The sequence below is a fragment of the Artibeus jamaicensis genome, unplaced genomic scaffold, assembly GCF_021234435.1.
Source record: "Artibeus jamaicensis isolate MK-2021 breed Jamaican fruit bat unplaced genomic scaffold, CSHL_Jam_final contig_387, whole genome shotgun sequence".
NCBI lineage: Eukaryota > Metazoa > Chordata > Mammalia > Chiroptera > Phyllostomidae > Artibeus > Artibeus jamaicensis.
In genome coordinates, this window is record NW_026521812.1 from 41,694,986 (window position 1) to 41,722,904 (window position 27,919).

The 27,919-nt window shown below is 40.0% G+C and overlaps 1 protein-coding gene across 2 annotated transcripts; it reads left to right on the top strand.

Moving 5' to 3' along the window:
• TBX18 (T-box transcription factor 18) lies at window positions 1-27,919 on the top strand. 2 transcript variants are annotated; one of them, XM_053664743.1, is made up of 9 exons: window positions 1-649; window positions 1,785-1,989; window positions 4,127-4,228; window positions 7,248-7,419; window positions 14,330-14,497; window positions 17,571-17,635; window positions 23,449-23,543; window positions 24,653-24,692; window positions 25,086-25,129. In XM_053664743.1, the coding sequence occupies exons 1-8, from the start codon at window positions 352-354 to the stop codon at window positions 24,682-24,684; spliced, it is 1,137 nt and encodes a 378-aa protein (XP_053520718.1). In that variant the 5' UTR covers window positions 1-351; the 3' UTR covers window positions 24,685-24,692; window positions 25,086-25,129. The 2 variants fall into 2 exon arrangements, with proteins under 2 accessions (XP_053520718.1, XP_036999717.2); XM_037143822.2 differs by lacking the exon at window positions 24,653-24,692 and having other exon boundaries at window positions 25,086-27,919.

Sequence of the window (27,919 nt, forward strand, 5' to 3'; positions counted from 1 at the left end):
CGCAGAGTGTTTTTTACCCATGTTAGTGCTCTTTGGCGCATCAGTCGAGGCAGATCTTGGAAGAGCAGGAGGAGGTGGAAGGGGTGGGAGCGAAGGAGTGCATCCGTGAGAGCGCGCGCGAGACCGAGGAAGGGAAACTTGGCGGGCGCGCTGTTAGTTCCTCGGATCCCAACACGAGCGAGAGGAAACGCCAAATTTGTTTTTTTGCCCGCGGCGGGGAAGGGGGCAGATCTCGGCCTGCGGGAGGCCCCGAGAGTCGTTCAAATTTTGGAGGGGGAAGGAGAGCGAGTGAGCGCGTGTGCCCGCGTGAGTGTATATGAGCGAGGGGCGGGCGGGCGCCTGGCGGCGGGGATGGCCGAGAAGCGGAGGGGCTCGCCGTGCAGCATGCTAAGCCTTAAAGCGCACGCCTTCTCCGTGGAGGCGCTGATCGGCGCGGAGAAGCAGCAACAGCTTCAGAAGAAGCGGCGGAAGCTGGGCGCGGAGGAGGCGGCCGGGGCCCTGGAGGACGGAGGCTGCAGCCGCGGCGGCGACCCGGGCTCTTCGGAAGGAGACGAGGGCGCTGCGCTCCCGCCGCCCGCCGGGGCGGCGTCCGGGCCGGCCCGGAGCTGCGCGGACCTGGAGCTGGGCTGCGGCTCCCGCGGAGCCGCGGGTGAGTCGGCCGCTTGCCACCCAACTTCTCCGCGGCGCGTACCCTCCCCAGTTCCGCGGGCCCGCGCGGCCGCGGCGGACCTGAACTTCGGCGAGTTGCGGGCGTGCGCGAGTGCGGGGCCCTGCGCTCCCGAGGCGACTCAGCTGTTGGCGCGCCAGCAGTGGGTGTCCGCGCGCGAGGCTCGCCCACCCCGGGGCCGCCGCCGTGCCACTCGCGTCGTCCTCCAGACGGTTAGGTTAGGACGCCGCTTGCAGCCTCGCACCTCAGGCTGCTGCCCCCTCCCGCCCGGCGCTCGGCGCCCTCCGCGGCTGCTGCTGTTCGCGGCGCTGCGCCGGGCGGATCTGAGCTTTTCGCGTCTGCCGCGCTGGGGGTTTCAGCCTGTAGATGCTCTATTTTCTTCCCTAGCTTTTAAAAGCATGGAGGCGGAGAAAGCAACCGCATAACTGCCTCCCAAAGCGGAACGAAAGCCTGAGCCCTTTGGGCGAACCAGGAAGAGGGCGGCGTATTTGCCAACGTGGTTTCCCGAGGGGCAGCTGAACCGTTCGCTGCCCTTCCCCGCCCGATTCCCGCGGCCCAGGCCGACCGCGACCTTAGCTGTTTGGCTAAGGCGCTCAGGGCGACCCGGGAGCTTGGCGCGAGCGGAGTCTGACGTGTTTCTGGAGGCACCGTCCCAGCCCAAAGCCAGGCGCTTCAGACGCCTGTTGAAAAGCGAGGCCCTGACTCTTAGCACCCGGCGCCCAGCACTAGGCGTTTCTGCCGCGTGCGCTCGGGGCGCGGGGCGAGTCGGGGTCCGCCCTGGGAATCTGAACTCGGAAACCCGACTTAGGCGCCATCGGGCGCGCACCCCAGGTCCCGGTGGCCGCGCGAAACTTATTTTGGGGCCTTGACCCCGCGGAGGCGGAGTGCACTGGGTACTGGGAGGCCAAGGGGGCCCCACATGAGCGTCGAGCGGCTCTTTGGCGGGCAGTGCGGGTGTTTAACGACAGACCTGTTAGAAGGCCATCACGACGGGAAAGTTTCCCCTTTCCTCCTGGTGCTTTACCTACCCCCAGCCTCCCTCCCGAGGTCTGTCTCCCCATCAGGATTGCCCTCTGGGGCCCTCACCGGTTACCCCTCTCTGCTCTCTGCTGCTCAGGAGGCTGTGAGGATGGCTTCGTGCAGGGCGCTTCCCCACTGGCGTCCCCGGGCGGCTCCCGGAAGGGCTCCCCGGTGCCCGCCCTGGCCAGGCCCGGGACCCCGCTGCCCTCGCCGCAGGCCCCGCGGGTGGATCTTCAGGGAGCTGAGCTCTGGAAGCGCTTTCACGAGATCGGCACCGAGATGATCATCACCAAGGCGGGCAGGTAAAGAGTGACCTGGCGCAAATGGCCCTCGGCCCTGGCCACACCGGACCCTTTGGGCAGGTTAGGAAGGGCGGGGGGTGTCTCTGGTTAGCGTTTCGGTACAGACCCGACAAGGCCCTGGGCAGTGGTTCACTTTGAGACTGGCTTTGCCTGCCTACCCCGATGCTGTCGGTGAGGGGCAAGGTCCGACCGCCCTCTCGTTGGATGGATGCTCAGGAGAAAGTCACTGTCACCGCCAGTGTGGTAGCTGTTTCGACTGATAATCTGCCTGCAGCGTGGTTAAAAATTCGTGTTCATATTTACATCTGTCCAGGCATTTATTTTGACTCCAGTTCTCGCTTCTGGTACATTACCTCTCCCCAGGCCCCCGCGTTTTAAAAAGGCAGTTTACTCTTTAGCAAACTGTAATTTAGCGTTTTCAGATTGAAACCCACACATCGGTTCTTTTACAAAATATTTCCTTGAAATGGAGAACATGGTGTGTTGTGCTATTTCGACTAGGATGAAAAATTACTGGATTACCCCGTAATACATGCTTACTTCCTTCAAAAATGGTTACCCTGATTTTTAAAAAGTACTTCGTTTGTAGATCTACAATGACGTAGTTAACATTTTTTTTCCTAAATGGAATCCAGCACATTAGTCTAAATTTGCTGAAGAATTCTTTAAAAAATATTGCAAGTAGTTATATCCATTTTTGAAAGTGAAATTTACATATCTCTCAGTTAGTAAAATAAATGGATTTTGTTGGCCAGATCACATTAATTGGAGAAATATTTGCATTTTAAAGGTTGCAGTTCATTTAGTGCATTGAAATCTATGAATAATATCTTCCTTAAAAGGAACGTAAAAAGCACACACATCTCTTTTAGGGAGTACACATGGCAAAAACCTGGGCAGCATAAAAGTATCCAAACTTATTAGAAATTACAAAAACATATTTTATTGAATCCATATGCTACCTTCCACATTTTCTCAGAGCTATTATTAATGATCCAAATTCAGCCTTCGACAACACAAAGCAACAGTTGTCTTATAAAGGATGCAGTTAAAGACCTTTACTCTTTATCTTACAGGTGCACAGAAATAACACTAAAACAGCCAGCGTATTAAACTGTTCTCGTGCCTAGTTAGGAATAATGGACTTTCTTTTTTTTTTTGCAAGTGGTCTTTAATGGCATTATTGTTACAGAAAAAAATTGGTAAATAACAGTACTAAAATTTGTGTTACAAGGTAAATGAGCAAAAATTAGATTAGCTGGAAGGGTCCTGGACATAAGTCATTAGATGAAAGATTTTGTTTTAAAGCAAGAACTGCTCTATTTGTTTTTTTATACACAAAAAATTGCTGTTGTATTCCTTGCTACTGTGCCCTTTTAAAAAGATAGTGCATTTAGCTTAGCATCTCCTATGATACTTATCTATGGGACACCCAGAGAAATTCCGATTTTCATTTGTTTTAATTAGCAGTGTTCTGAGTAAGTGTGGTTAAATAAGAAATTATTATGAGGTTATGGTGGGGGAAGGAACGATTTGGTAAATATACATTGTGTTTAGTTTCTGCTTTCAATAAAGAAGTTTTACTATACCTTTCAAATTTAGAGCAACTTTTGCACTTCACCTTTACTATGCTGCAGACAGGAAGTCCTGTCTCAATAAAGAACATATTGTTTGGTTATAGCATGGCACATTGGCTCCTTGTGGGTTTTTATAACCCTTTTAAAGTTTCACATTATAATATATTTTATCGCTTTTAGAAATTCAAAATTTCTATTTCTACCATTTGGAATATTTTATTAATTGTATTATTAAAGCAAAGATGCTTATTGATTTTTGAAAAGTGCTTCCTTTAGTGCCTTTACTCCTTCAGTGTGTAAAATTCTTTTGCTTTTAGCTGTACTGACATTTCGGTAAACACAGAACACCAGTATAGGCTACAACCAATTACATTTGAAAGCCTCAGTTTTGCTATGTCCTGTGTTCTGATTCTTTGAGTTAAATTACCAAAGTGAATGCTACAAATTAGTTTATATGAAAAGTACAGATTCTCAAGGTTTCTTTGCTTACTCATTCTCCATGTGTGATCACAAAGAAAAACAGAAGCCAGATCTTTTCCTCTTCCGTCCCTTGTGCCTAGGCGCATGTTCCCAGCAATGAGAGTGAAGATCTCAGGACTGGATCCTCATCAGCAATATTATATTGCCATGGATATTGTGCCAGTGGACAACAAAAGATACAGGTACAGTAATTAGATGGGTGCAAGAGGGAAGAAGACACTGGATTATGTCTGTTTGGTCTGTAACTGCGATGTTTGCTTCCAAAAGCCTGTAGAATCCCCGGACCCATCATCCAGTGCCCTTTAGATCCACAGAGGATGCCTTTTCTTACAGTAAATGTGGAAACTTAATTTTTGTTTTGCTTTCCATAGATACAGAAATCTCTTTAAGTACTGAAGCCTTTTAATAGGGTCTAGTTTAGTGTTGCTAAACTAAGTGAATATCGATTCACATTTTGATTAGAATTGTGAGAGGAAATGTTAAGTACAGTTTATACATATACATAATATTTAGTGAAATGTTTATTTTCTTTGTGATTTTTATCTTTAAATACTTCCCTTTATCTGGTTACATTAGAAATGGTACCTGTCTGCAAGCTTTTCCTCTTTACTTGAGAAAATGATTAAAGATATTTTACAATTTAGAAAAATAAAATTTCATAATTCATTATGATATTAAGAGATCTTTAAATCGGTAATGAATTAATTATCTTAGTGTTGTTTTTACTTAGTAGTTAATCTGTAGTATTTGGATTTTGAAAGAGAATATATTTATATAAACATCAAGTAAAGTTGGAGAAGATATACATTCCTCAATAATCTTTGCTCTTTTTCTTCTGCAAGTAAGCAAATCAATAATTTTTAATGATGATGCTTTTTATTTTTCTGAGGAGTTAAAAATGCTAACATTTAAAAAGGAGATTTTGAGTGAACGCCAGGAAATGCTGCTCTAAATTTTGGTTTTCTTTGTTTTTGTTTTGTTGTCGTATTTGGTAAGTTTTTAAATGAAATCAGTTTGATTTTTGTCACTTTTTAAAATTTAGGGAGTTGATTTTTAGAAAAAGGTTTATGGTGTCAGAGGATATCAATTTACTTAGTACAGGCACATGTAGAATACTAAAAAATGGTTAATAAAAAGGACAGATTTATTATTTGTATTTTGTGTATAAGTTGTATTACTTAATTGAATAATCCAGGGAGTTTTGCTGAAATTATCCACTGTGTAAGAGAAGTTAGAAGACATTGAAGTTTATTTTTTAAATATACTTGGTTTAAAATCCATATTCTATTGTGGGTTTCATGCCAAGGAAAATAATGTAGTTCTTAATGAGCTTAGAAATTATTCCTTTCTCTTCTAAGTTTATCTCATATTTCTTCCTCCAGAACTCTTCCATATAGGTTGGATGGTTTATTTTACCTAACTGATTCTTATTATTTTTACATAAAGCAAGAATAATTTCAAGTATTAGTATTAAGATGCCAGATTTTTAAATGATCAAGTTATAAAACATAAATTTGCTTTCAGTTACATTACTTCCTAAGAAATTTGTTTTTAGCATTTGTAATTACAGTGTTTCACAGAGAATATGTAGCATGTAACATTTATTCTCTTAGTGGGTGTAGGTTTTTAAACTGTTCAATGCTCATACTTTTTCAATTGATAGAGCATATTACTCTATTTATTTGGTAATAACTCTTTGTCCATAGTGCAGTTGTTGTTGTTGTTGTTGTTGTAATTTTTGCATTTCCCAGATTTGCATTTGATTTTCCGACTCTCTTCTGTTAGTGCTAAAAACACTAAAAAGACAAAAAAAGCCTTATTTTTTTTGCTATCAGAGAATGCTATTTTATCAAGGTAAAATGATTGTGACTTATTAGAATGCACAATTAATATTCAAAAAAGCCTATGCACTTAGGAATTTATTTATTGAAATTATGCTACACCAAAAAAGGGAACCAAAAAAAACCTTGTTCTTAATTTTGTGACTATGTATTTTTTACCCAAGAAAAAGAATTAGAATAAAAGGCATATTGAGCTCAAAATAGAATAAAATATATGACCATAGTTGAAACTGAGGGTCTTACCAGAGATGTGATGAAAATGTTCCATGCTATTTTAAAAAGAAATCTGTATACTACACAGGTAGAATTCTCTGAGACTATTTGTAAATTGTTACTTAACATTTTATGTCATATTTTAAAACACAAATGGAATAAAAACACCTAAGTATGCAAAGTAATTTTACTTTCTATCTTTTTCTAAGTCAGTCATTGACATACTAGTTTCCAGTTTTTGAATTAGGGTATTTTAAGTTAACACTAATAAGTAATGTAGAATTAAGTATTATGATTTTATTACTTGAAGCATTGGATTTAAATGTATTATTTTTAGAGTCAGTATTTTTGACACAAATAGAATAGAATGTTTTGTCTCATAATTAGGAGAGTAATATTATATACGCCATAGTTTACAAAGTTTTGTGTATATTTTAATTAGTGGCATTTAAAAGCTATTTACAGAATTTTCTTATAACGCTTAAGAAAGAGATATGTAGGAGATTAAATTCTATATTTTATGATTATACAAACTTTTTAAATTAAACTGTATACTTTATCCTTAATTTATAGTATAATAGAATTAGAAAAAGTAATTCTAAATTATATATGAAAACTTTTTTGCTCTGAAAATAAAAGTTACTGAAACTCTAACAATTTCCCCATGCCTTTCTGTTATCAATCTATCTCATGAACAAGTACATAAGCCTAAAATGGGAAGTGATAAAGGAAGTGGGACCCGTCTAGATATAACTTTCATGTATTTTTGAGATTGACTTAAAGGTGAGCTGGACAGCCTAATAGTTGCTCATGTCAATTGGCTCTCCAGATGAAAAATGGAAAATATCAGAACATAGACAGAAGGATGAACATGAATGAATGTGATTCTTGAGAATCTGGGTACTTGTATTGATGGAGGGGATGGTATGCATCTTTTCACTAAGCCCTTAACACACCACTTTGTGGTCAGTAGGCCGATTGCTGCCTCCGAGAGTTTTTGAAAAGTTGTCAAAATCTTATTTTATATTCACTGGATATAAAGAGCACATCATCGTATTTTAGATTTATAACTTTGTCTGATTCCACTGAGTTGGAAATCTCAAGAAAGCAGTAGTTCACATTACTGAGCCTTGTCCTTGCCTTTTAGGTATGTTTACCACAGCTCTAAGTGGATGGTGGCTGGAAACGCTGACTCCCCTGTGCCACCCCGGGTGTACATTCATCCAGACTCGCCTGCCTCCGGAGAGACTTGGATGAGACAAGTGATCAGCTTCGACAAGCTCAAGCTCACCAACAATGAACTGGATGACCAAGGCCATGTGAGTAGCTGGCATACATAATTCACTGCCATTGGATGGTGGACCCACATCCATACTATGCCACACTGCAGAAAATGAGCTTTTCTAAATCAATAATATTTCTCTCCTGGTTAATCAGCATGTGTATAATAAGCTGTGCAAAATCAAGATGATAATTGCATCAGAGACTATGCTTGGGGCCAGAGTATCCTATGAATTATTTATTTATTTATTTATTTATTTATTTATTTATTTATTTATTTATTTATTTATAGAGAGAGAGAGGGGAGGGGAAGGAGAAAGAAAGGGAGAGAAGTATCAGTGTGTGGTTGCCTCTCACATGCCCCCTACTGGGGACCTGGCCTGCAACCTAGGCATGTGCCCTGACTGGGAATCAAACTGGTGACCCTTTGGTTTGCAGCCTGAGGTCAATCCACTGAGCACACTAGCCAGGGCTCCTATGAAGAATTAAAGACTAAAACTAGGTATTACACTTGTACTAGAATGAAAGAATCCTAGGCAGACTGTTCACCCAAAACATTTGTGTGAACTCCTGTGAGGAGCTAATTATCATACTCTGAATAAGAATATAATTTGTTTAACTGGAATAATGATTTATTGTGTCCTGCCTGCATCAGCTTTTTTCCCAGTTGAGGCTTATTGCTTCTCAATAATGTTCCAACTGCAAACTCCCAATTGTTTTGTAATGACATATAATGTGTCAAAAGATGTAAAAATAATAATTCCTTTTAGTCTTAAAACTGCTGAAATATGGTATGTAAGTCAAAGTCAGCCATTCCAATAATACAGTCATTTTAACACCTTATTTAATTTTTATGCATTATTGTTCATAGGCAATATTTCTACATTATTCTTTTAATAGATAAGTAACTCTGGATACATGTTGATTTCCATTCAAAGCTAGCATTTCTATTATGTTTCTGTTATTTGAGAGGGTTTTGATTGATACCAGACTAAAATGCCTTTTGACTAGTATATGATACATAAAACGAATATCAACTAATTCATTTCTCAAAGGGCTGACAAAGATAGCATATTTATGAGCAATCTTTTAAAACAAAAATGCAAACTGTTATAAATTAGTAATACTATGATGACAGGATATGATTTGCAAGTTGCTAGACAATAACTTAAGCAATTGACCTTAATGAAAATGTTCAAGTACAAATTTCATCATGGTACAAAGGCAGTATCTAGATGTTCAGATGCATCTATCTCACGTTGCCAGTGTTTTTGTTTATTTGCTACCTTTTATGATTTAAAACAGAATTGCAAAGGTGGCATAGTAGGTTTTACTTCCAAGTCCAACTTTATGCCCTACATTTTAGTGCATTACCTCATTTTTCTTCTTTATTTACCCAATCAAGTTGTACCAGTCACTTTTCACCTGACTTCAGTGAAACAGCACTAGTTACTTCTGTCTCATTGAGGAAACTGACTATGTCGCCAGAAACAATTGAGAGATCTTTTATTTTTTTTGAAATAAAAAGTTTAAAAATAAATGTCATTAAGTGTTACTTGTTTTAAAAAGTATAAATATTCCACTTTACTCAATTCAACAGTTTGACAATATATCTTTTAAAGAGATAATTTGGTCTAAAAATGATATACTGTCATAGATAAGGTATAAACTCCCTTTAATAATTTACATTAATAATCATTTTATAATTCTAATTATTTCAGATCAGATTACTGGATTTATATCTAATATCTAAAATATATAATATTAATATGGATCTACTAATTTATTTGTATGGTTTTAACTGTAATTTCACTAGACTTTATTTAAAACAGTATTCTCTAGAGAAACAGAATCAATAGGATGTGTATAAGTATATATAGAAAGACTTACTTTAAGGAATTGGCTCATGCAATTTGGGGGGCTGGTAGGTTCAAAATCTGCAGGGTAGGTTGGCAGGCTGGTGACCCAAGAAAGAGTTGATGTTGTAGCTCGAGTCTGAAGGCAGTCTGGAGACAAAATTTCCTCTTCCTCAGGGAACCTCAGTCTTTTTCTCTTAAGGCCTTCAACTGATTAGATGAGGCTCACCCACAATATGGAGGGTGATCTGCTTCACTCAAAGTCTACAGGTTTAAATGTTAAGTTTATCTTAAAAAAAAAACAAAGCAAAACAAACAAAAAAACACCTTCATGGCAACATTCAGACTGGTGTTTGGCAAAATACATAGGTTCCATGGTCTAGCCAGATGGACACACACACAGAACACACAGCATTTGGTTAAAACACAAAAGATTACAAATTGAAACACAGTTGTTTATAACTACATAATTATATTTTACTATTAAGAAAAACAAAAACATTGCAGAAAATAGGCAAAATTCAGATAAGTGTGTCATCTACCAGTGAAATTTTTCTTGCGAGTTTGTGTAGGATGTAATACTTTAAGGGAGGCAATTAATGTGTGTGGGGAATAGGGAAAGGAAGAGATACATCTGTGCATTTTGGAAGCCAGGAAATTGCCTTTGCAAATGGTAAAAATGTGTGTATCACTTGATACTAGAAGAGAATGTAGGAGGGAAAATGCTCTTTTTGTTACTTATTTTAAAAAGATATTTTTGAAGACTTTGTAAAATGTCATACGAGGTAAAAAGCCATGGTCTCTGCCTTTGGTGATCTTTGAGTCCAGCTTGGGAGAGAAGACACACTGTCAGCTCAAAGTACAGATGCCACACTGTTCCAGCCAGGAGAGCCTGGACAGGCTTCATGCAGACTGTGTCTGTCCTGCTTATTTACTCAGTTGATGACCCCAGTGAGTTTAGGTTAGAGGTTAGGAATTCGTTTCTTATTCTATTGTTGATGTGATTCAGGTCTAGGAAGACAGTAGAACCATTATGGTGGGACTTTTAAATTCAGTGATCCATTTCCTCATGCAGGGACTTCTCAGGGACTTACCCCTTCACCCTTGTTGAGGGTCCCCTCCCCCAGTTGTAAAGGAAATGATACTAGTGTCTAACTAATCAAGCTGTAAATTTAAATGAGAAGTGATTTTCTAATTTGCTTCCTAAATAGCTTTCACTTTTTTTTGTGCTCCTAGCTCCTAGTTTTACTCTGCTAAAGACATACAAGTGTTCAACATAGTGGCTTGAGACCTCCATGGAGACCCAAAATTTCACTAAACTTCGAGTGATTACAGAAATCAAATTCTCACAGGGCTGTGACTGGACCTAGGACTGCATGAGATCTGAGATTATGTGTCATTGGGTTTCTCCCAAGGTGACTTTTCATCTTTCCAAATACCAGAGATTGTTTGGAAGGGAATATTGGTGAGAATCTAGAGTGGAAATGTCCCACTGCTCCACAACTAATCTTTGAATGTTGCGAAGACTTAATAATCCCTATTTGGTCTTTGAGGAATCTAGGGCCAGATTTATGTTGGACTGTATGCAAACAAGACTGGTCCTTGGGCTACCCGTGTGCAGATGGTTAATGGGTATTTCCTTCTCATCATGTGCATGTTTCGCTATTCACCTGGAATTTGCTGTCTGGAGAGAAGCATTTACATGATCATTTTCCTGAAGAATTAGAAGACATTTAACAGGTGCCCCTGAAACCTCAGCAGGATTTGTACCCACAGTGCTTTGGAAGGAATCACGCCCAGGCACCCATAGCCAGGGCATCTGTGAAAGGGTCTCTTTTTCTAGCTTCTGAGGATTCAGTGATATAGAGGCAGCCTACTTCTAAATTTGTCCTCACCCTATTCTCATTTCTGCTTGAGAATGCAGTGGGGAAGCAAGAGAATACTACAGGGGAGAGTGCTAGGATCTCCTCAATGGAAAGAACTTAAACAACTTAGAGGTCTAACTCATTCATGTTCATGGGCAAGTCACTTTGGCTCTGTGAAGCTTAGTTTTCTTTACTTTTTTTTTTTTTTTGGTGCTCCCAGTTCCCAGAGAATTTTGTGTGAATCAAATGAGTTCATGAACTTGAAAGTATGTATTTTTAAGGAGTGCTTTATATACACCATCATGCCTGAAACAGAACCAAGGTCACCTTGCTATGGAGCTTGCAACTTGGTGTTCTGCATTGACCCCTACCATTTAAATTGATTCAGTACTTGGTATCACCAAAAATACAGGGAGTCAGGTTTTTGTTATCCACTCTTTCTTGGTGCTTTGCTTGACTTGTTGCAATACTTCGGTCATCTAGAACAATTTCCAGAATCAGCAGGTAGTGTTTCTCTGTTGATCTGTTTTAGAAGGTTCAGCTGGCATATCTGTCAAACTACAAGAACTTTAGACCCATCAGATCAGAAATAAATGATATCATGCTTCATTTGACTCAAGCCTAGTGTCTTAAAAGTTAAAAAAAGTGTGTAATCTGCAAAGCTGCCTTCTGTATTATGGACATAGGCCCATGTGATATTAGCGCTACTAGGCAATAGCAAAAAGGAAAGAGATCCTCTAAACAGAACAGAGCATGAAACGTGCAGATCAGCTATAATTGTTTGAGTGTTAGTGTTGGGCAGTATATCATTGTGGTCTCCTTGTTTACAAGGCCGTGGTTCTCTTTGCTCTGCTTCTTCTATTAAATAAGCAAAATATTATAGCAAAATACTCATCTTTATAAGTTTGTGTTACAAGTTTGTGTTAATAATGCAGTGTTGTAAGAAGAGCTGAGGCTTGTTTAGCGTACCCTAAAAAATTTCCAAGGCTATATTAAAGTCCTATAAGTAATACTGCAAATTACATTTTGCTTCATTAATCTTTAGATTATTATTGGCAGCTGTCCTTTAATGTGCAGATATGGGTATAGCTATATGGAGAACTCTGCTTGAGAAAACAAAGACTTCATAAAACGAAAACCCCGTTTTCATTTACTGATCAACAGACACTCAGACCAGTTTTTGTTCCCTTCATTTCAAGTCAGTTCATTCTAGTCCTCTGAAATTAGCTATGCATGTATTGTTTGTTTAATGTGAAGTAATTTTCTACAGTTCTTCTTCTGCTCTGGAAGTTGATGATCACTAGAATTAATCTTGCTTTTGTGTTTTTCAGACTTTTTAGCTGACTCACAGCCATAGACACATTTTATGTTATGACCTAGTGCACATACATACACAGAAAAGAATATTTTGCAAAATAATACTTATCCTTACTACAAGTAGCACACTCTATTTTCTACTTTATTTCATTTTATTTTTTTATTGTTGTTCAATTGCAGTTGTCCCCATTTTTAGCTCATTACTCTCCCCAGCCCTACCTACCCCCCACCTCCCACATTCAGTTCCCATCCCCTCCCAGCCACAGCCCCGCTTGTCTCTGTCCTTGGGTCCTTTCCACATGTTGCTCTTTGTGAGCACTAAAGGGTTACTGAAATCCTGTCCTTTTTTAGACTTGGAAAGATACTTCTCCAGAGGTTGCAGATTCATGTGTGTGTCCCCAGGTGATCAGGGGCTGCTATCTATGCCCTCTCCTCCTCTCCTCATACTTATGCTGCCCCTCCCTCAAGCATGTCCACTGTCCAGGTATCTGCTCTATGGATAGAAACACTATTTTAGAGTAAAAATACAAAGCAAAACAAAACTAAACACTGTGCTGGTTACTGCCAGAATGTAAAGACATTCTCTTATGGCAGCAGTACACTGTCTGGGTAGAGGGCTTCTGTGGGGGGGCTGACCAAAGATTCTGCGTTTGGCTCGTTGAACTGCCTGAATTCTGAAAAGCACAAGGCAGGTCCACCATGGTGTTTTTCCAAGACTTCTGTGTTGGGGCTTCTAACACTCCAAAACCTGAATGCAAATTGTAGAGCTAAGGAAAGTTAGGGGCTTATTAACTAAACTCGTTAATGACTCTGAAAATAGAGTCTCAGCAGCAGATAGAAAACCTCCTTGGATGAGGCTGTTTCTCTATTCTTCCTCCTCAACCTTGAAGCCATAAAACAGATAAAGAACAATGAGTTCACCATAATCCCATCATCCAGAGATGATCACTGTTCATATCTTTGGATGGGTCCCTTTTACTGTCTATCTTTATATAGTTGTGGTAAGTTTATAAACAACTTGGGTCCTTTTTTATCATGTAAGATTTAAAAGAAGAATTTATTATGTGGTTAGAATTGTACTAAACAGTAATTGGAAATGACTGAATAATACCATATCCAGTTGTGGTGCCTTCATTAACACAACCACTCTACCCATGTAGGTGCTTCATAGTTTCTTCACTGTTATAAACGGTTCACTGCACATCTGTGTAATGGAATGCTCTCCTGGATTTTAAATATTTCCTTCGGATGAATTCTCACGAGTGGCTAGAAGGTAGAATGTAGTTGGAGCATATGATGAGATTCCTCCAGCAGTCTGAGAATGCCGGCTTTTCCACCCCCAGGGGCCTGGGTTTGGGGGGCTTTGCTGTGCTGGAGGCATAGACACAGAGCTCTCCAGACAAATCAGAGACTTCGCAAGCTGCACATGTGGCAGACCCTGGGCTATCTTTAAAATTCGTTTTGCCCCTAAATAGACATGTTGCAGTCATTAATAGAGGAAAGCTGTTCTCTAAACCTTGGTGTGCAAATGCTTATTCTTTTAGGAGATGGGTGTGATAGAATTTACATAATCATTTCAAACTCACTTTTAGTTTTATTAGTTTGGACTCTGTGTTCCATGCAGCTCATTATAGTCAAAACTCTTATGAATTTGAGGTTAAGTTCACATGGTTGTACACAGGGTTGCATCTAAATAATGATGTTTTTCTTGTGTATTTTTATGCACATTTTACAAATAACTTCCAAGCCCTTCTTCTCCAATTTTGATATGCTTTATTAAATTAGCATTTCTTCATCCTTGGAAATTTTTATTTCCAACTGGGCTACATTTTACATACGAAATATTTTGTCATGGTGTTGAGATTGGGCAAAGATTCCTGATACATTTGGCTTTTCTTTCCCCGCCATAGATTATTCTTCATTCTATGCACAAATACCAACCACGGGTCCATGTCATCCGTAAAGACTGTGGAGATGACCTTTCTCCTATCAAGCCTGTGCCATCTGGTGAGGGGGTGAAAGCCTTCTCCTTTCCAGAAACTGTCTTCACGACTGTTACGGCCTATCAGAATCAGCAGGTATTGTCCTCAGAATTGGTATCTTTCTAGACTTCCAATTTCAGATGTGAATAGAAAGCTGTCTATCCTTTTTACTGCACCTAAACATTATGAATTGTCACAAAGCATTTGTCATATATGATATCATATCATTCTTTATCCAGGATTACCCACGATAGGCTACTCTAGTAAAGATTTTTTTTTAGACAAGAATGTGTCTCATGACCAAGTGTCAGTTTTACTTTCCATTTCAAAATATTAAGTCATGATGTCATAGGAAAATTAGAAAGTGTGTGTATTTCCTAGGAAATAGACATGGGGAATATAAAAAAATGAATTGTACAATATCAGAGAGCATGGGATTCAGCAGCTCACTTTATTTTAAAACTACAATTCATGTATTACAAGAAATATTTCAGAAAAAATTTATCCTTTATAGTCATTTAGGGATAGATACAAAGAGGCCTATTTCTTTCACGATATGTTTTCATTGTGGTAGAGGGTGAGGTATATGCTTACAGTCCAAGAGATCAGCAATTGGGGGGTAATCCTTTAGTAAAATTGGAAGTACTTTGAGAAATAAATATTTCTTGTGCATGCAGATAAGCATATATCTATATTTTTCAGGGCTGTGTCAAGTAGGTGGAGAATTGAACCAAGCCAATTTTTTAATCCATGTAATTCTGGCCAGTTTTCTTATGAGAAACAGAGATATAGTTGAAGTTGATGTAGTCTTTGGTACATATTTAAAATTTTTCAGTTGTCAGCAGAATTATTTTAGGTCTCCGTTTCTCTTTATATTTACACGCAACTCAGATAAAATTTGTAAGGCTTTCTAATCTCTCCGTTGTGGCTTCCGTGGTTTTAAAGCTTCTTAGAAGACATGGACCTCACCTCCCTTTTCGGGCTGTGAGACTCATCCACACTCATCCATTTGGAGATGCCAGTCCCACAGGCCAAGCTGCCCTGGACTCTCACACTCACATTGTCATGCTTTTGTACAGGTTTTTAAGAAGTGACACGAAATTAACCTTTAGATAGACCTTGGAAATAATTAGGAAGATATTCTTAAAATATGTTAGGTGCAGAAAATAAATTTTCCATAAAGGAAAAATATAATACATGAGGAGAAAAGAGCAGAGTCATTTCGTACCTTTTAAACAACCGCAATTCATCTTTCTGTGTTTGTCTCTCTCTCTCTTTCTTGAACACACGAAAATTAATTGTATTAAATATGTTTTTTTCTCCCAGCCTTTGTGATACAGTAAATGAGAGACAGTGTGGTGAGCTTTTGATACATGTTACTTAGTAACACCAATTAACAAATGCTGGGAAAGAAAAATTAAAAGGGAACTTGATAACAGTAAAATACAATCATGTTTATTTTTGAACTTCCCAGCTACTATTTTGAAGAACTTACGGAAAATTGGTCAGCAGCCTAGTGTGGTGGTGAACAGCAGAGGCTCTAAAGCCTGGGGTCCCAGCCCAGTTCTGCCACCGAGAAACCTTTTCATCATAGGAAACTTAAGCCTCGGTTTAAAAGAAAACATAAAATTGAGATAATAACTACATGTAAGTTGCTATGAGAATGAAACAATAATATGCATAAAACTCGTAGGCCAGCATAAATGGTATACATGCCATTGTATACCATTACAATGGTAGATGGGATGTCGGTAAGAAACGTAGTGCTATAGTAATTGTGCTATATCTCCATTTACCTCTTTATATAAATCTGTGCTTTTTTAAAGAAAATAGTATTTTAAAGGAATATTTAAATTATTTAATGTTTTTAAATCATTATTTAATGAACAGAATGGAGCTGTAATGAGTTATAAATAATTCCTTCAAAGAAAGAGTAGTATACATGGTAAATTAATGAGCAAACCCTTGTATCATTTATAATGCAGTTCATCCACATATGAAAACCCTGCTGTATGGAGCTCAGGTATCTCAGGTGTGACATGGCTGATTGGGGAGTGGCTAAGACAGTAGGTGGGCATTGAAGATGACTTTCCAAAGGTGCTTTTCTTCGCCTTAGTGTTACCCAACAGTGTTTGTCCTCAACCAAAAAGTACAGTCAGAAGTAGGTTTAGTAACTTTATAGATTCCACTAAACCAAGGACCACCAGACACCAAGGACGATGTGCTTCTTAGAAAACAGGCTGCAAATTCTTCTGGGTAAAGTGGAGATTTGGAAGGAAATAAATGGGATGCTGTTTATTAGTGTTAATTTCAAGATGGTGTAACTAAAAAATTGGTTTCAATAAAGATGATTAGACTAATTGTAAAAAAATTTTCCTCCGAATTTTGGGTCTTAGTGGGCAAAAAGCTGGTTGTGAGCCTACAAGTTCGACACCATTAAGTTAAAACACCATTTATTTCTACTACAAATATAAGATTGAGTGACATTAAAACCTTCAAATAGTGGTTAGCAGTGGTTAGACATCACTGTCGTACTCTGGTGAGGTCAGGACTCCACAGATGAAAGAGGAACAGGTAAAACTTTTAGAGGAGAGTCATAAAGATGGTTCAAGGAGAAAGAGAAGAATACAGAGGCAGAAAAGTTAAAGGAGTGTAAATGACCTAACTTTGAGGAAGAGAAGGATATGTAGGAAATTAACAACATTCGGGCATATAAATGGCTGTTATCGAAGCTGGATATTAGCTGTTTACCACCACCGCCACCACCACCACTGCTACCATAAGAGAAGCAGGATTCAACCCTGTCACAGAGTTAAAGGGAGGAGCTTTAGTTGAGAGCGACTGGAAAGCAAAGGGCAAGTTATCAACAGACTGTTCAGAACCTCCTCCTCTAGGCAAATTTAAGGAAAAACAAACTTTATTTTCAGAGCTTGAATGAGAGGTGGGGAAATGTCTTTTTTATAGCAGGGAAATGTCTGAATGATTTCTGAATTTTTTTCCAGCTTTATTCTAAGATAATCAAATACTTGGGAAATGAGAGAGGAATACAACAGACTCCTTTGACACTAACTTTGGAATTACTTGTGGTTCTTTCATCATTTCCATTTTTAATAACCTTACTTAGCATTTATAATAAGATCCAGTGTGGTTTTTTTTTTTTACTCTGCAGATTACTCGCTTGAAGATAGACAGGAATCCATTTGCCAAAGGCTTCCGAGACTCTGGGCGTAACAGGTAAGTCTTGGTCTTCGTGAACACCCGGCTGTAATAAATATATTTGCTTCTATTGTATATTTTCCACTACAAAGTAAGCAGTTAAATTGGCTGGCATGGTTTTGAAGGCATTTCTGATGAGGATTTAACCTTGTTAACACGGTTGGGCCTTGGTTATAACTTATTTTGGGGTGTAGTGTTGTGGCCTGCCCATTCTTAAGGCAAACTTTGATGTGTGGTGCTGGGGTACAAGTTCTCAGACTGTATAGCACATGCTGCCTCTGAGGGGCTTCAGCGAAGCCTGCCCTTACAGGCCCAGGGGCTTCACTGTCGTCAGACAGAACCCTCTCTGCATCTGCTCTTGGTTTAGAAATTGCTTAGTGATGGCACAGCCGTCTCCTGATTCTGTTTTTGGAATATGGCGGGATCTCCTGTTCCCTCAGATTTCCAACCAGAATGTGAGACTACTGCCCATTGCCAAGAGAGCTGATGTTCTTTAGTTTCCAAATTTGTCTTGGCTGGGCTAACTGTCACACTCTTGTTTATTTTTTCTGTGTCGTGTTTTATGGTGTTTGTACTAAGTGGGAGAGCTACAATAATGAAATCCACTCCATTACTTTTATCAAAAAGCAGATCACCCTAGTCTGTGTGCCAAGAGTTTTTGAATTTATTGATAGAATTTTATTCCAATACAGTTCAGTGCAACATTTTCAAAAATGACTGTTGATAGTAGTAGAGAGTAATAACAGACTAACGTTCTCCAGATGACTTTTCAGGGTAAGGCTTTGACTTCAATGTTTTTAAAAGCATTTTGTTTTTTAAAAAGTACTTGAGAAATTTGTATTACTCTGCTCCAGAAATTATTCTAATACTCCTTGAAAACTTGGTATTGATAGTTTGTGTCTATGTGTGAAGCTAAAATCCCCAATTATCTTATTTTAGAGACAATTTCATTTAAAATTGTAGAAAGAAAACAATCAGGTAGTAGCCTAGATTTTTAGTTTTTTTAAGCTGATTAATTGGTCGAGGCAGGTGTAGACCTTTTCTCCGAATACAGTCAAGACTTGATTTCATCTTTCTATGCAATGGTGTCGTTTAAACACTGTGCAATGTGAGGACTAAAAGGCAATGGAAATATTACTTCGAGGGTGGCCTTTAACTTGGTGCATGTAGATCAACAAGACTAATATCACGGGGCTTCCCTCTGAAATTCTTCACTCTGTAGGCAGATTTGCTTATGTTCTATGCTAATATGTTGGCTGCATTGAAATTACATATTCTGTTTTTCAATATGGAGAAAATTTTGCCTGGATTTTGTTATGTTATATTAGCTCCTGGTTCACTTGCTTTTTTCTGAAAGTGGAATAATTTAGCCATTGAGATGGTTGCTGGCAAGGTGACTGAAGGGAGTCTTCAGGAAGGTTTCTTTCCTCATTTGACAGACACTCGGTGGAATCTTCATGTGGCTTCGGTTATAGCAGAATAGTATTTATCCAGTTAAGAGTCTTGCAAGCCTTTCAGTTTGTTAGTTTTTTAAGCAGAGACTACATTTATTAAAACTCACTGGCACTTCAGGAGGGCGCACAGCACTGAGGCCTGGAGGGCACAGAGCCAGGGACTCCATCCAGGCTCCCCAGGAGGACGGGTCCAGGGAGGCCTCCCTGCCGTTGATGCTGGGGTATCACACTGCTTATACGCTGCTTCATTTCTGAAGCACTAAATTGAAAAATATTTTAAAAGGCAGATTTGGGTAGATAGTAATAGTAAATAAACCTGCAAGTAAAAGTGAAATGATAGGATGCATATGACAAGTTTTCAGGAAGATTTCTTAAAAAGTCAGCATAATGCAAAGGCATCTAGGTGTTTTTTTAGGTTAATATTGTTTTTAAATTATTTTATTATTGTTCAAATACAGTTGTCTGCATTTTCCCCCCACCACTACCCCCCCACCCCAGCCATCCCCACCTCCGTCCCCTGATTCCACCCCTCCTTGGTTTTTTCCATGTGTCCTTTATAGTTGTTCCTGAAAATTTAAATTTGGTCAGTGAAGACAATCAGTGGTTTTGGTGAAAGTCAACTACTACATCTATTGTTTGGTGAAGTCAAAATGCTGGGTTTACGATGTGTGTTTCCCTGCCCTTGGGCCGTTTCAGGAGTGCATAGGCATGGGCTGTACGGTGCTTACTACTATTTCTTCCTGATTGTAAAACTTTCAGAGTTTTTAATGGGTGTATAGCAAATAATGAATTATATTTTGACACTTTTTAAATTTTGCTAAAACAAAGTGTTTATTTTGCTTCAAATGTTTAAACAATAGCTTAGTACAGGAAGAACATGTTGAGCCTATACAAAGCTTTCTTGTTAGTGAAATGAACAGTTTCACTTTTCTTCTCAGTAAAATTATTTCTTCTTATACATAAGCTCTTCAGTTCTCATTTTGGACTATTAAATATCTGTAAACCAATAGTCCACATTTTAAAATATCTGATTTTAACATTTGCCATTGATAAATGCAAAAAAGATGGAGAGGAGAAAATTTGATCAACTTCAAAGCTTTCTAATTTATGGATTCTGCTCCTTAAAAAAAGAACTTGAATTACATTTAAAACTCTGAGGGTACAATGGTGCTGAGGGCTTGGGGAAGGAGTGATGTTTTCTGTATATTAGTAGAGAAGAAAGCCCATGAGAAAAAGTTCAATATATTTCTTTAATACCTGTGATTCTGTTGTGCTGTTGTTACTGCTTTTTAATGCAAATTCTGTTATGTTTCCCCATAGATGAAATAAACAAATTAAGCAGGACAAAAAATAAACACAGACTTGTGATTTTTTAAACTTTATAAAACAATTTGCTTTAATTAAAAATTATCCCTTCCTGGCTATTTATGGTTTGTACAGCCTATTTTATAAGAATCAGTAGCTTCAGCCCCTAAAAGCTCTCCTGCAAGACATTTGCTACGTGAAAGAGAATTTATGTGCTGAGAATAGTTTCATTCTTCAGTTAGGTCTTAGGTTTGACCCTATAAAATTTTTTACTCAGGAAGGTACAAAAATTTCTTCTCTTTAAATACTTCAGGAAAAGCATAACCATTTTACTAAATAAACTTGGCCATTTGATAGCATAAATTAGGGGGGTGATAAAATGTGGAAATTTTTCAAAGGCATCTTGTATAAATTATCGCCTTGGCTACACTCCTGCAGGAGGTGCCTTTTATCTTTTCTTTAACTAGACGGGGAAAAGTCTCCATTACTAGGGAAAATGAAGGCTTTTTAAGAAAAGTCCAGATTCAGCTAATAAATATTTTATAACTGTTTCCTGCAAAATATCTGAAATCCTTTCTGGAACTTGCAGTGTGAAACAGCAGCCTCAAAAAAAAAGTCAATAGCTCCAAATTAGATCACGTGCAGATACGCCACTTCAGAACCTGTCTTTGAAGCTTAGGGCTCTGTGTCTGGGATGACCAGTAACTCCTCCCCAAGACGTTAGTCTACGGATTTGTATTTAGACTGCTAACACTAGTAATGCAGTAATACTCATCGCCACAGTTAATGAGTTCTAAGGCCAGTGGCTGGTCATGAATTACCTCTTAGTAAACTTCCTTGGAGACCACTTCATGGCCACTTTGGTGTCTTTAATATTTAAAACTATGATTACTAAAATTCATCTGTGTGGTAATAAAAAAGTAGTTTTATGTAAAACTGTGTCCTGACATTCTTTAATATTTAAAAAAGCTTGTTTCTAGAAAATCATACAAGTTTAGTATCAGTACAAACTATATGTAAAATAATTGGAGAAACAGCACCGGGCTTTAGTTAGTTGAATATTAAATGACATGCAGGCTGCCAAACTCTCCCCAAATCAATACTTTAATGTACATAAAGCATTACTCGGTAGAGTGATCTTGGATTTGGGTTGTGGTCAGCCACAGATATGATGTCTGGTTTGGGGAAAATCACTTAGCAGCAAACAACTTTAGAGCTAGGACAGGATTCGTAGCTTTTGAATTCTAATGCTCACTTCGTGGGAAACTGAAGTCCAGTGAGGTTAGAACAATTGCTTAAGGTCATGTAGTGAGTTTCTGTGCTTGCAGTCACAGTTCTGACTGTCAACCCTGTGTCCTCACCACTAAATAGTTCTCTCTCTCTGTGGCACACCAATTACAAATTAAACAGGGCCTGCCCCTCACTGTCAGTGCTGCCCAGGTAAAGCATATGCAGGTAATTCTGTGCCCTTCTCTCCCCTTTGCAGCCCTGTACTAGCACCTGTCTGGCACTGGTGACGGCTCTCGCAAGTGCTCCCAGAACAGCATCCCCTTCAACCCGTGATCTCAGGGATGAGTCAAGTCCATGTGTGGTCTCATATGAGCATGGGTTATATATGCAAGGCTGTGCATGTACCACATCACCCATCCACACATACACGCCTGTCTCCAGTCACTAAGATGGGATAGTCATGCTTCTTACGGAGTCATGACAGAAATCGACAAATTAATGGGTCTGTACCCTGGACACTCTAAGGAAGCAAATTCCATGTGTAAAATCTAGGAAGAGAAGGGCAGGTCGTGTGAGATGATTTTATCTGCACACGTCTTTGCCACAGGCGTTTTCTAGGTGGTGTGACTCCAGTGGTGGTGGGAGGGTTTCCTTTAGTCTTACTTCACAGTTCATGACTTAGAGGTGCTGGGAATGCAGAGGAGGTAGCAGATTGAGTCTCGGCTATTAAAGATAATATCTGCATTAAATACAAATTACCTGTATTAAGTAAAACTGTACCTAAGAATCACAAGAGATGTCTGTGTACTGTTTCACACGAAGGAAGCAGTCGTTTTCTACAGTGGAGCTATATGTTTCACAGAAAGCTCAAAGTTATTTAGATTAACAAATTATTTAGGGCTGAAGCGGTTGAGGGAATAGTGGTCAGGTTGTGAGAATGGTCTAGTTGAATGAAGGACCTCATTTCCAGAACCTAGAGGACTTAGTTTTCTGAGATAAGGAGGGAAAGACTCTGAATCACTTAGGATAGGAGATAAATACATGTATGTGTATATTTAGAATAGTTTCCCTTGTTTAAAAGTATGCATATATTATGTAAATAGCCCATAACCAATTTTCCTGTCTTTTTAAGTATCTATCCATTAAGTGTATGTAGGGATTTTTAAACGTTTGATGCTAATGCTAGCTCCATATACCTTATCTCCCTGCGAGACCACCTTCCTGCAATCCTCCTGTGCAGTGGGCTGGGACACCAGTGCTGCCCCTCAGACCCCCTGTTGCTGGAGTGAGAGCACACCTGGGCTGCCCTGGGTGTGGTGCAGATGGGGCCTCTGAGAGAGAACGCAAGTTTCTTTGGATGAGGGCCCTTCTAAGCTGGCTGCCAAGGCCATGGATAATGGGCAGAAGTGCCTCTTAGGGAAGAGGTGGCTTTAAAGGGCCTGCCTGTGTGGCAGAGACTTCCGCACCAGAGGGAGAAGTAATGTAACAAGGAGAGAGGGTGGACCACAGCAGAGCCTTGGAGTGCCATTAGCTAGGATGGCCGCTCTTTGCGTCAACTTCTCAGCCCAAGGGGATAGACAGCGTCGTATCCTCTGAGTTCCGCTTCGTTTTCTAACACTGACGGGACTTCTTGGGTGGTTTCCATACTCTTGTGCCCCTAGTGGCAGAATGGTAGCCCATCTCAGAAGCATTTCTTTCTGCCTGTGCCAAGCTTCTAGCCTGCCAATGTGGGGGGCACTGCCAAAGCCGCCGGTATTTTCTGAGTTGCTCGTGACTGAGGAAAGCATCAGTGTTCCTAATGCAGCTTCTTTTCTCCATCTCCATCCATATCCTTCTGTTTAGAATGGGTTTGGAAGCCCTCGTAGAGTCGTATGCATTCTGGAGACCTTCGCTACGGACTCTCACCTTTGAAGATATTCCTGGAATTCCCAAGCAAGGTAAATCACAGTCTTCCCATTGTATAAACAGCCAGTTCCTGCCTAGAAGCTCAGGCAATGAAAAATCTGTGTCGTTATTTACACCTGCAGTGGCCACCTCATCACCAGCATCCTCCTTTTACAGGATCCATCTCCTTCTGTGCGGTATGGTGACAGGCCACGAAAAAGGGCTGTTGTGGTCTTAGGTTACGTCTTCGATGTTTTAGGATGTTTGTGTATTTCCTGACCTTTACCTCACTTTAAGTCTTCTATTAAAATTAGAGGTGGACCAGCGCGCTCTGGTGCCAGCTGCACCTCACCAGCAAGTGCACCGTTGGCTCTAGTTCACCTTCTCTCGCCAGCTTCTTTCTTCTCTTTTTTCACCAGAATTGCCCCTAGATAGAGTCCTCCTGTTGTGTCTATGATGAGAATGTCAGGCACGCTCGGGCAGACTTCCCTGGGCTCACTTCCGAGTATTTCTCCCGAGCCAGGGCCAGTGTTTCTTTACAGAGAGTTGTACGGAAGGGGATGCTGTCTCTGTGGCACTGCCGTCTCTGCCTGGTGTAGGTGGGGCTCCCGACCCAGTGCCACGCTCAGGCTGCTTACGTCCAATCCTGCCCAGCTCCCCAGTAAGAAGTTAGGGTGCTGTGTTTTAGATAATTATCATTGGTTGGATTCGGCTTTGAGATTATTTTGAGAAGCTATATAAAACACTGTCACTAGGGCAATGAAGGTTTTACAACCTGTCCAGCCCATTGGAATTCTCCTCTCCCCCACTAAGTTCTGTCAAGTTTGCAAACACCAATCTGCCAGCAAATCCAGAGAGAGGAGCCAGCCACAGTTACCATTAGTGATTGGAGGCAGGGTTAACCACCCTCTCTGTTCCACAGGACTGTTTGCTCACTGGACATCTGCTCCTGTGTTAGCACGTGATTCACCAACCTGTTTTTGGTTGGAAGTGAAAAGGTTGAAGTTCTTGACGGTTGCCTATTTGCAACAGCTGAGCCCTGTGTAGCACAGTCACTGACTCACACAAGCTTTCTGTGCCAGCTGAAGTCAAGTTTGAGGCACCGGTGCTTTTGACCAGTTCAGCTCTTTCCTTTGAATTCCTTCTTTTTTTTTCTTGCTAGAAAATATACTGATGCAGAGCAACTTCTGCTGAAGGAAGAGGTGAGAGGGGATGGCTATAATTTTGGAACAAGATACAGAGTAAGATGAAATTTATGCTTTATAAAGTTGTTGGGAAAGTCAGTGTTTATACTATTATAGTAAATGAGAAAGCTAATGTGAAAATTCTGTCTGGTAGTGTCCTAATATTTCTGCAATAAAAAAAACAATATGTCATCCCCTAGGGAGATATTTTGCCTCAAAAATATTGAGAGGATGTGTTTAAAACATTTCATCTGAAATCAATTAAATTGCAATTCTTTGGGAGCTAAAACCGTCTCCTTTTCAACTTGGTGGCACCCCATGTAACAAGCCGTGTCTAGGTCCTGTTTACAAAATTGAAAGGAAAAGATGGCCGTGGAGTTGTTGCTCTTTACATTTTGCCTTCTTTTTCAGGAAATGCAAGTTCTTCCACCTTACTCCAAGGTTCTGGGAATGGCGTCACTGCCACCCACCCTCATCTTTTGTCTGGCTCCCCTTGCTCCTCTCCTGCCTTCCATCTGGGGCCCAATACCAGCCAGCTGTGTAGTCTGGCCCCAGCAGACTACTCCGCCTGTGCCCGGTCTGGCCTCACCCTCAACCGATACAGCACATCCTTGGCCGAGACCTACAACAGGCTCACCAACCAGACCAGCGAGACCTTCGCCCCGCCCCGGACTCCCTCCTACGTGGGCGTGAGCAGCAGCGCCTCGGTGAACATGTCCATGGGCGGCGCTGATGGGGACACCTTTAGCTGCCCACAGACCAGCCTGTCCATGCAGATATCGGGGATGTCCCCTCAGCTGCAGTACATCATGCCTTCACCCTCCGGCAACGCCTTTGCTGCTAACCAGACCCATCAGGGTTCCTATAACACTTTCAGGTTACACAGCCCCTGTGCCTTGTATGGATATAACTTTTCCACATCCCCCAAGCTGGCTGCCAGTCCTGAGAAAATAGTTTCTTCCCAAGGAAGTTTCTTGGGGTCCTCGCCGAGTGGGACCATGACCGATCGGCAGATGTTGCCCCCTGTGGAAGGAGTGCACCTGCTTAGCAGTGGGGGTCAGCAGAGTTTCTTTGACTCTAGGACCCTAGGAAGCTTAACTCTGTCATCATCTCAAGTGTCTGCACATATGGTCTGATGAAGCCTTTAAGTTAAACTACTTTTGAATTGATCTTATGTATTTTCTTTCTTCGTCGTCTTGTTTTGAAAGCAATATGAAAAGAAACTGTCGGTTGCTTGTAAAATGTGCATATAATGGAGAATGGAGCCTCACTGAGCTTTTGTACTTTCTCATGGTGAAATTGTAATTATCTGTGGTGTATATGTATGCTGTACATAGCATGTGGAGTGTTGAAGCCTACAAAAACCACACCCTCCCTGTTTTTCCCTCCACTTCACCCAGCTGCACAGAGTATTGGCATAAGTGTAGTCTGTTTAACTGAAGTTCTCAGACCCTTTCAAAAACCAAACAGCAAATGTAAAACTTGGCAGTGATACTAACCAGACTAAGACTTATAACAAGGTATCAGGAAAATGCCCTATACAGTTTTATACTTGAGTGTTGATAACCAGCAGTAACCAGCACACAGAATCTTGTGATTTCTGTTATTGTTGGGTACGGTGTGAGAAACTAAAATTCAGCAGCCAGCTGAAGTCTTAGTATTCGTTCAGAAGTATTTATAATCATGAAGGATTAGCTTTTGTGTTTCTGCTTGCTCTTATCACAGAGATTAGATGACCGTGGTTCTGTAAAATCCCATAATCCACAATAATTATTTTGTTAAGGAAGGCAGAGGAGAGGCTTGTGATATTTTTCATTTTCCATTGAGTATATAAGAGGTATTTATTCATCTGCAGAGAATAAATTTCCAGTATTTTGGATTTTTCTCATTTTATTTAGTTTATCAAGTAGACCGTTAAAGAATGTTCTATAAATATTTCTAAGTTCCAATTTTCACTAGGGAAAGAATATATGAGTGGAATGGCAAAAAGAAAATAAATCCAAGTCAAATTCTTTGATCCCAATGAGAAATGCTTATCTTCTTAAATTAAGAAGAATAATATTGTCAGCTACCCCTTAGATTTTTATGGTGTGGTTTTTTACTCCAGATATTTTTTCTGTCTTGCTGCGATACTCCTGACCCATGGTCTATAAGTAAGGAAAAAGGCATTTGTGCTACTTATTTATGTCTTGTAACTCCTACAAATTGAAACCTCCTCCCTCCTTAACCCTGTCCCTCAGTCTGAGTCATTCCCAAAATGGATATATTCTGCATGGTGTTAAATAACGCCATGAGGAATTTCAGGGCGTTATCTCCCACAATCTGTCTTTTGGGGGCTGCAGTGCAAAGGCCAAAGCCCATCACTATAAAGCCCCTCTTGGAGGACTGAGGAGGAAGATACTAATTATGATAAAGGGGCTATAAAACTTTTAACCCCAGCAGCATTTTTAACTTCAAAACCAGAAAAATGAAAATATTGATTAAAAAAAAAAACCCTAAATGAATGTATACCTGATTTAAAAATTTTAAGACAAGTAACCGTGATAGTTCTTATGAGATGAACAGGAAAGGCTGAGAATGCATGGTGGGAGCAATGGCATATGTCTGCTGAGAAACTAAAACAATGTCCATTGCCTCATTATAGCTCATGTATCTTCCAAGCTAAAGCAGTATGATTGCCTCTCGGTGCTGAGTGGTTGCTTTAACTCATCTCTAGTTTAGATGGGGTGAGAGTGTAGCTCCTGATTTCCTTCACTTTAAAGCAGCATGGCTGTTGAACGTTTTGGAGGATTACTATTTCAACAGGATTTGCACAGGATGTCACTGTGTTTATAGATATGGATAAGGTTCTTCGTGCATTCTGTAACAGTTCATCAAATTATTTTTGATTTTTAAATTTAAGATTAGCATGGAGGGACATGAAATATTTCCAATAGGTAGATCTATATGAGATATTTGTATATGGTATTAATAGCTTGACAAAGATTTGGGGAAAGTCCTCATGAGTACATCCCAGCCTTAGTGCTTAGTATAATTTAAGGAGAACAAAAGGGTTTTTCATCTTCAGAAAACATGCAAGTAGTAATCTATGCCTATATGTATTAATAAGAAAAGCATTTTCTTTTTTGCTATTGTTGATTTGAGATGAAACCACAAGTATTATTAACCTTTTTTTGATTTGGCAATATTGTACAAATGCTGTCTCCTTTAGGTTATACTGTAAATATTAATCACCATGTCACTTC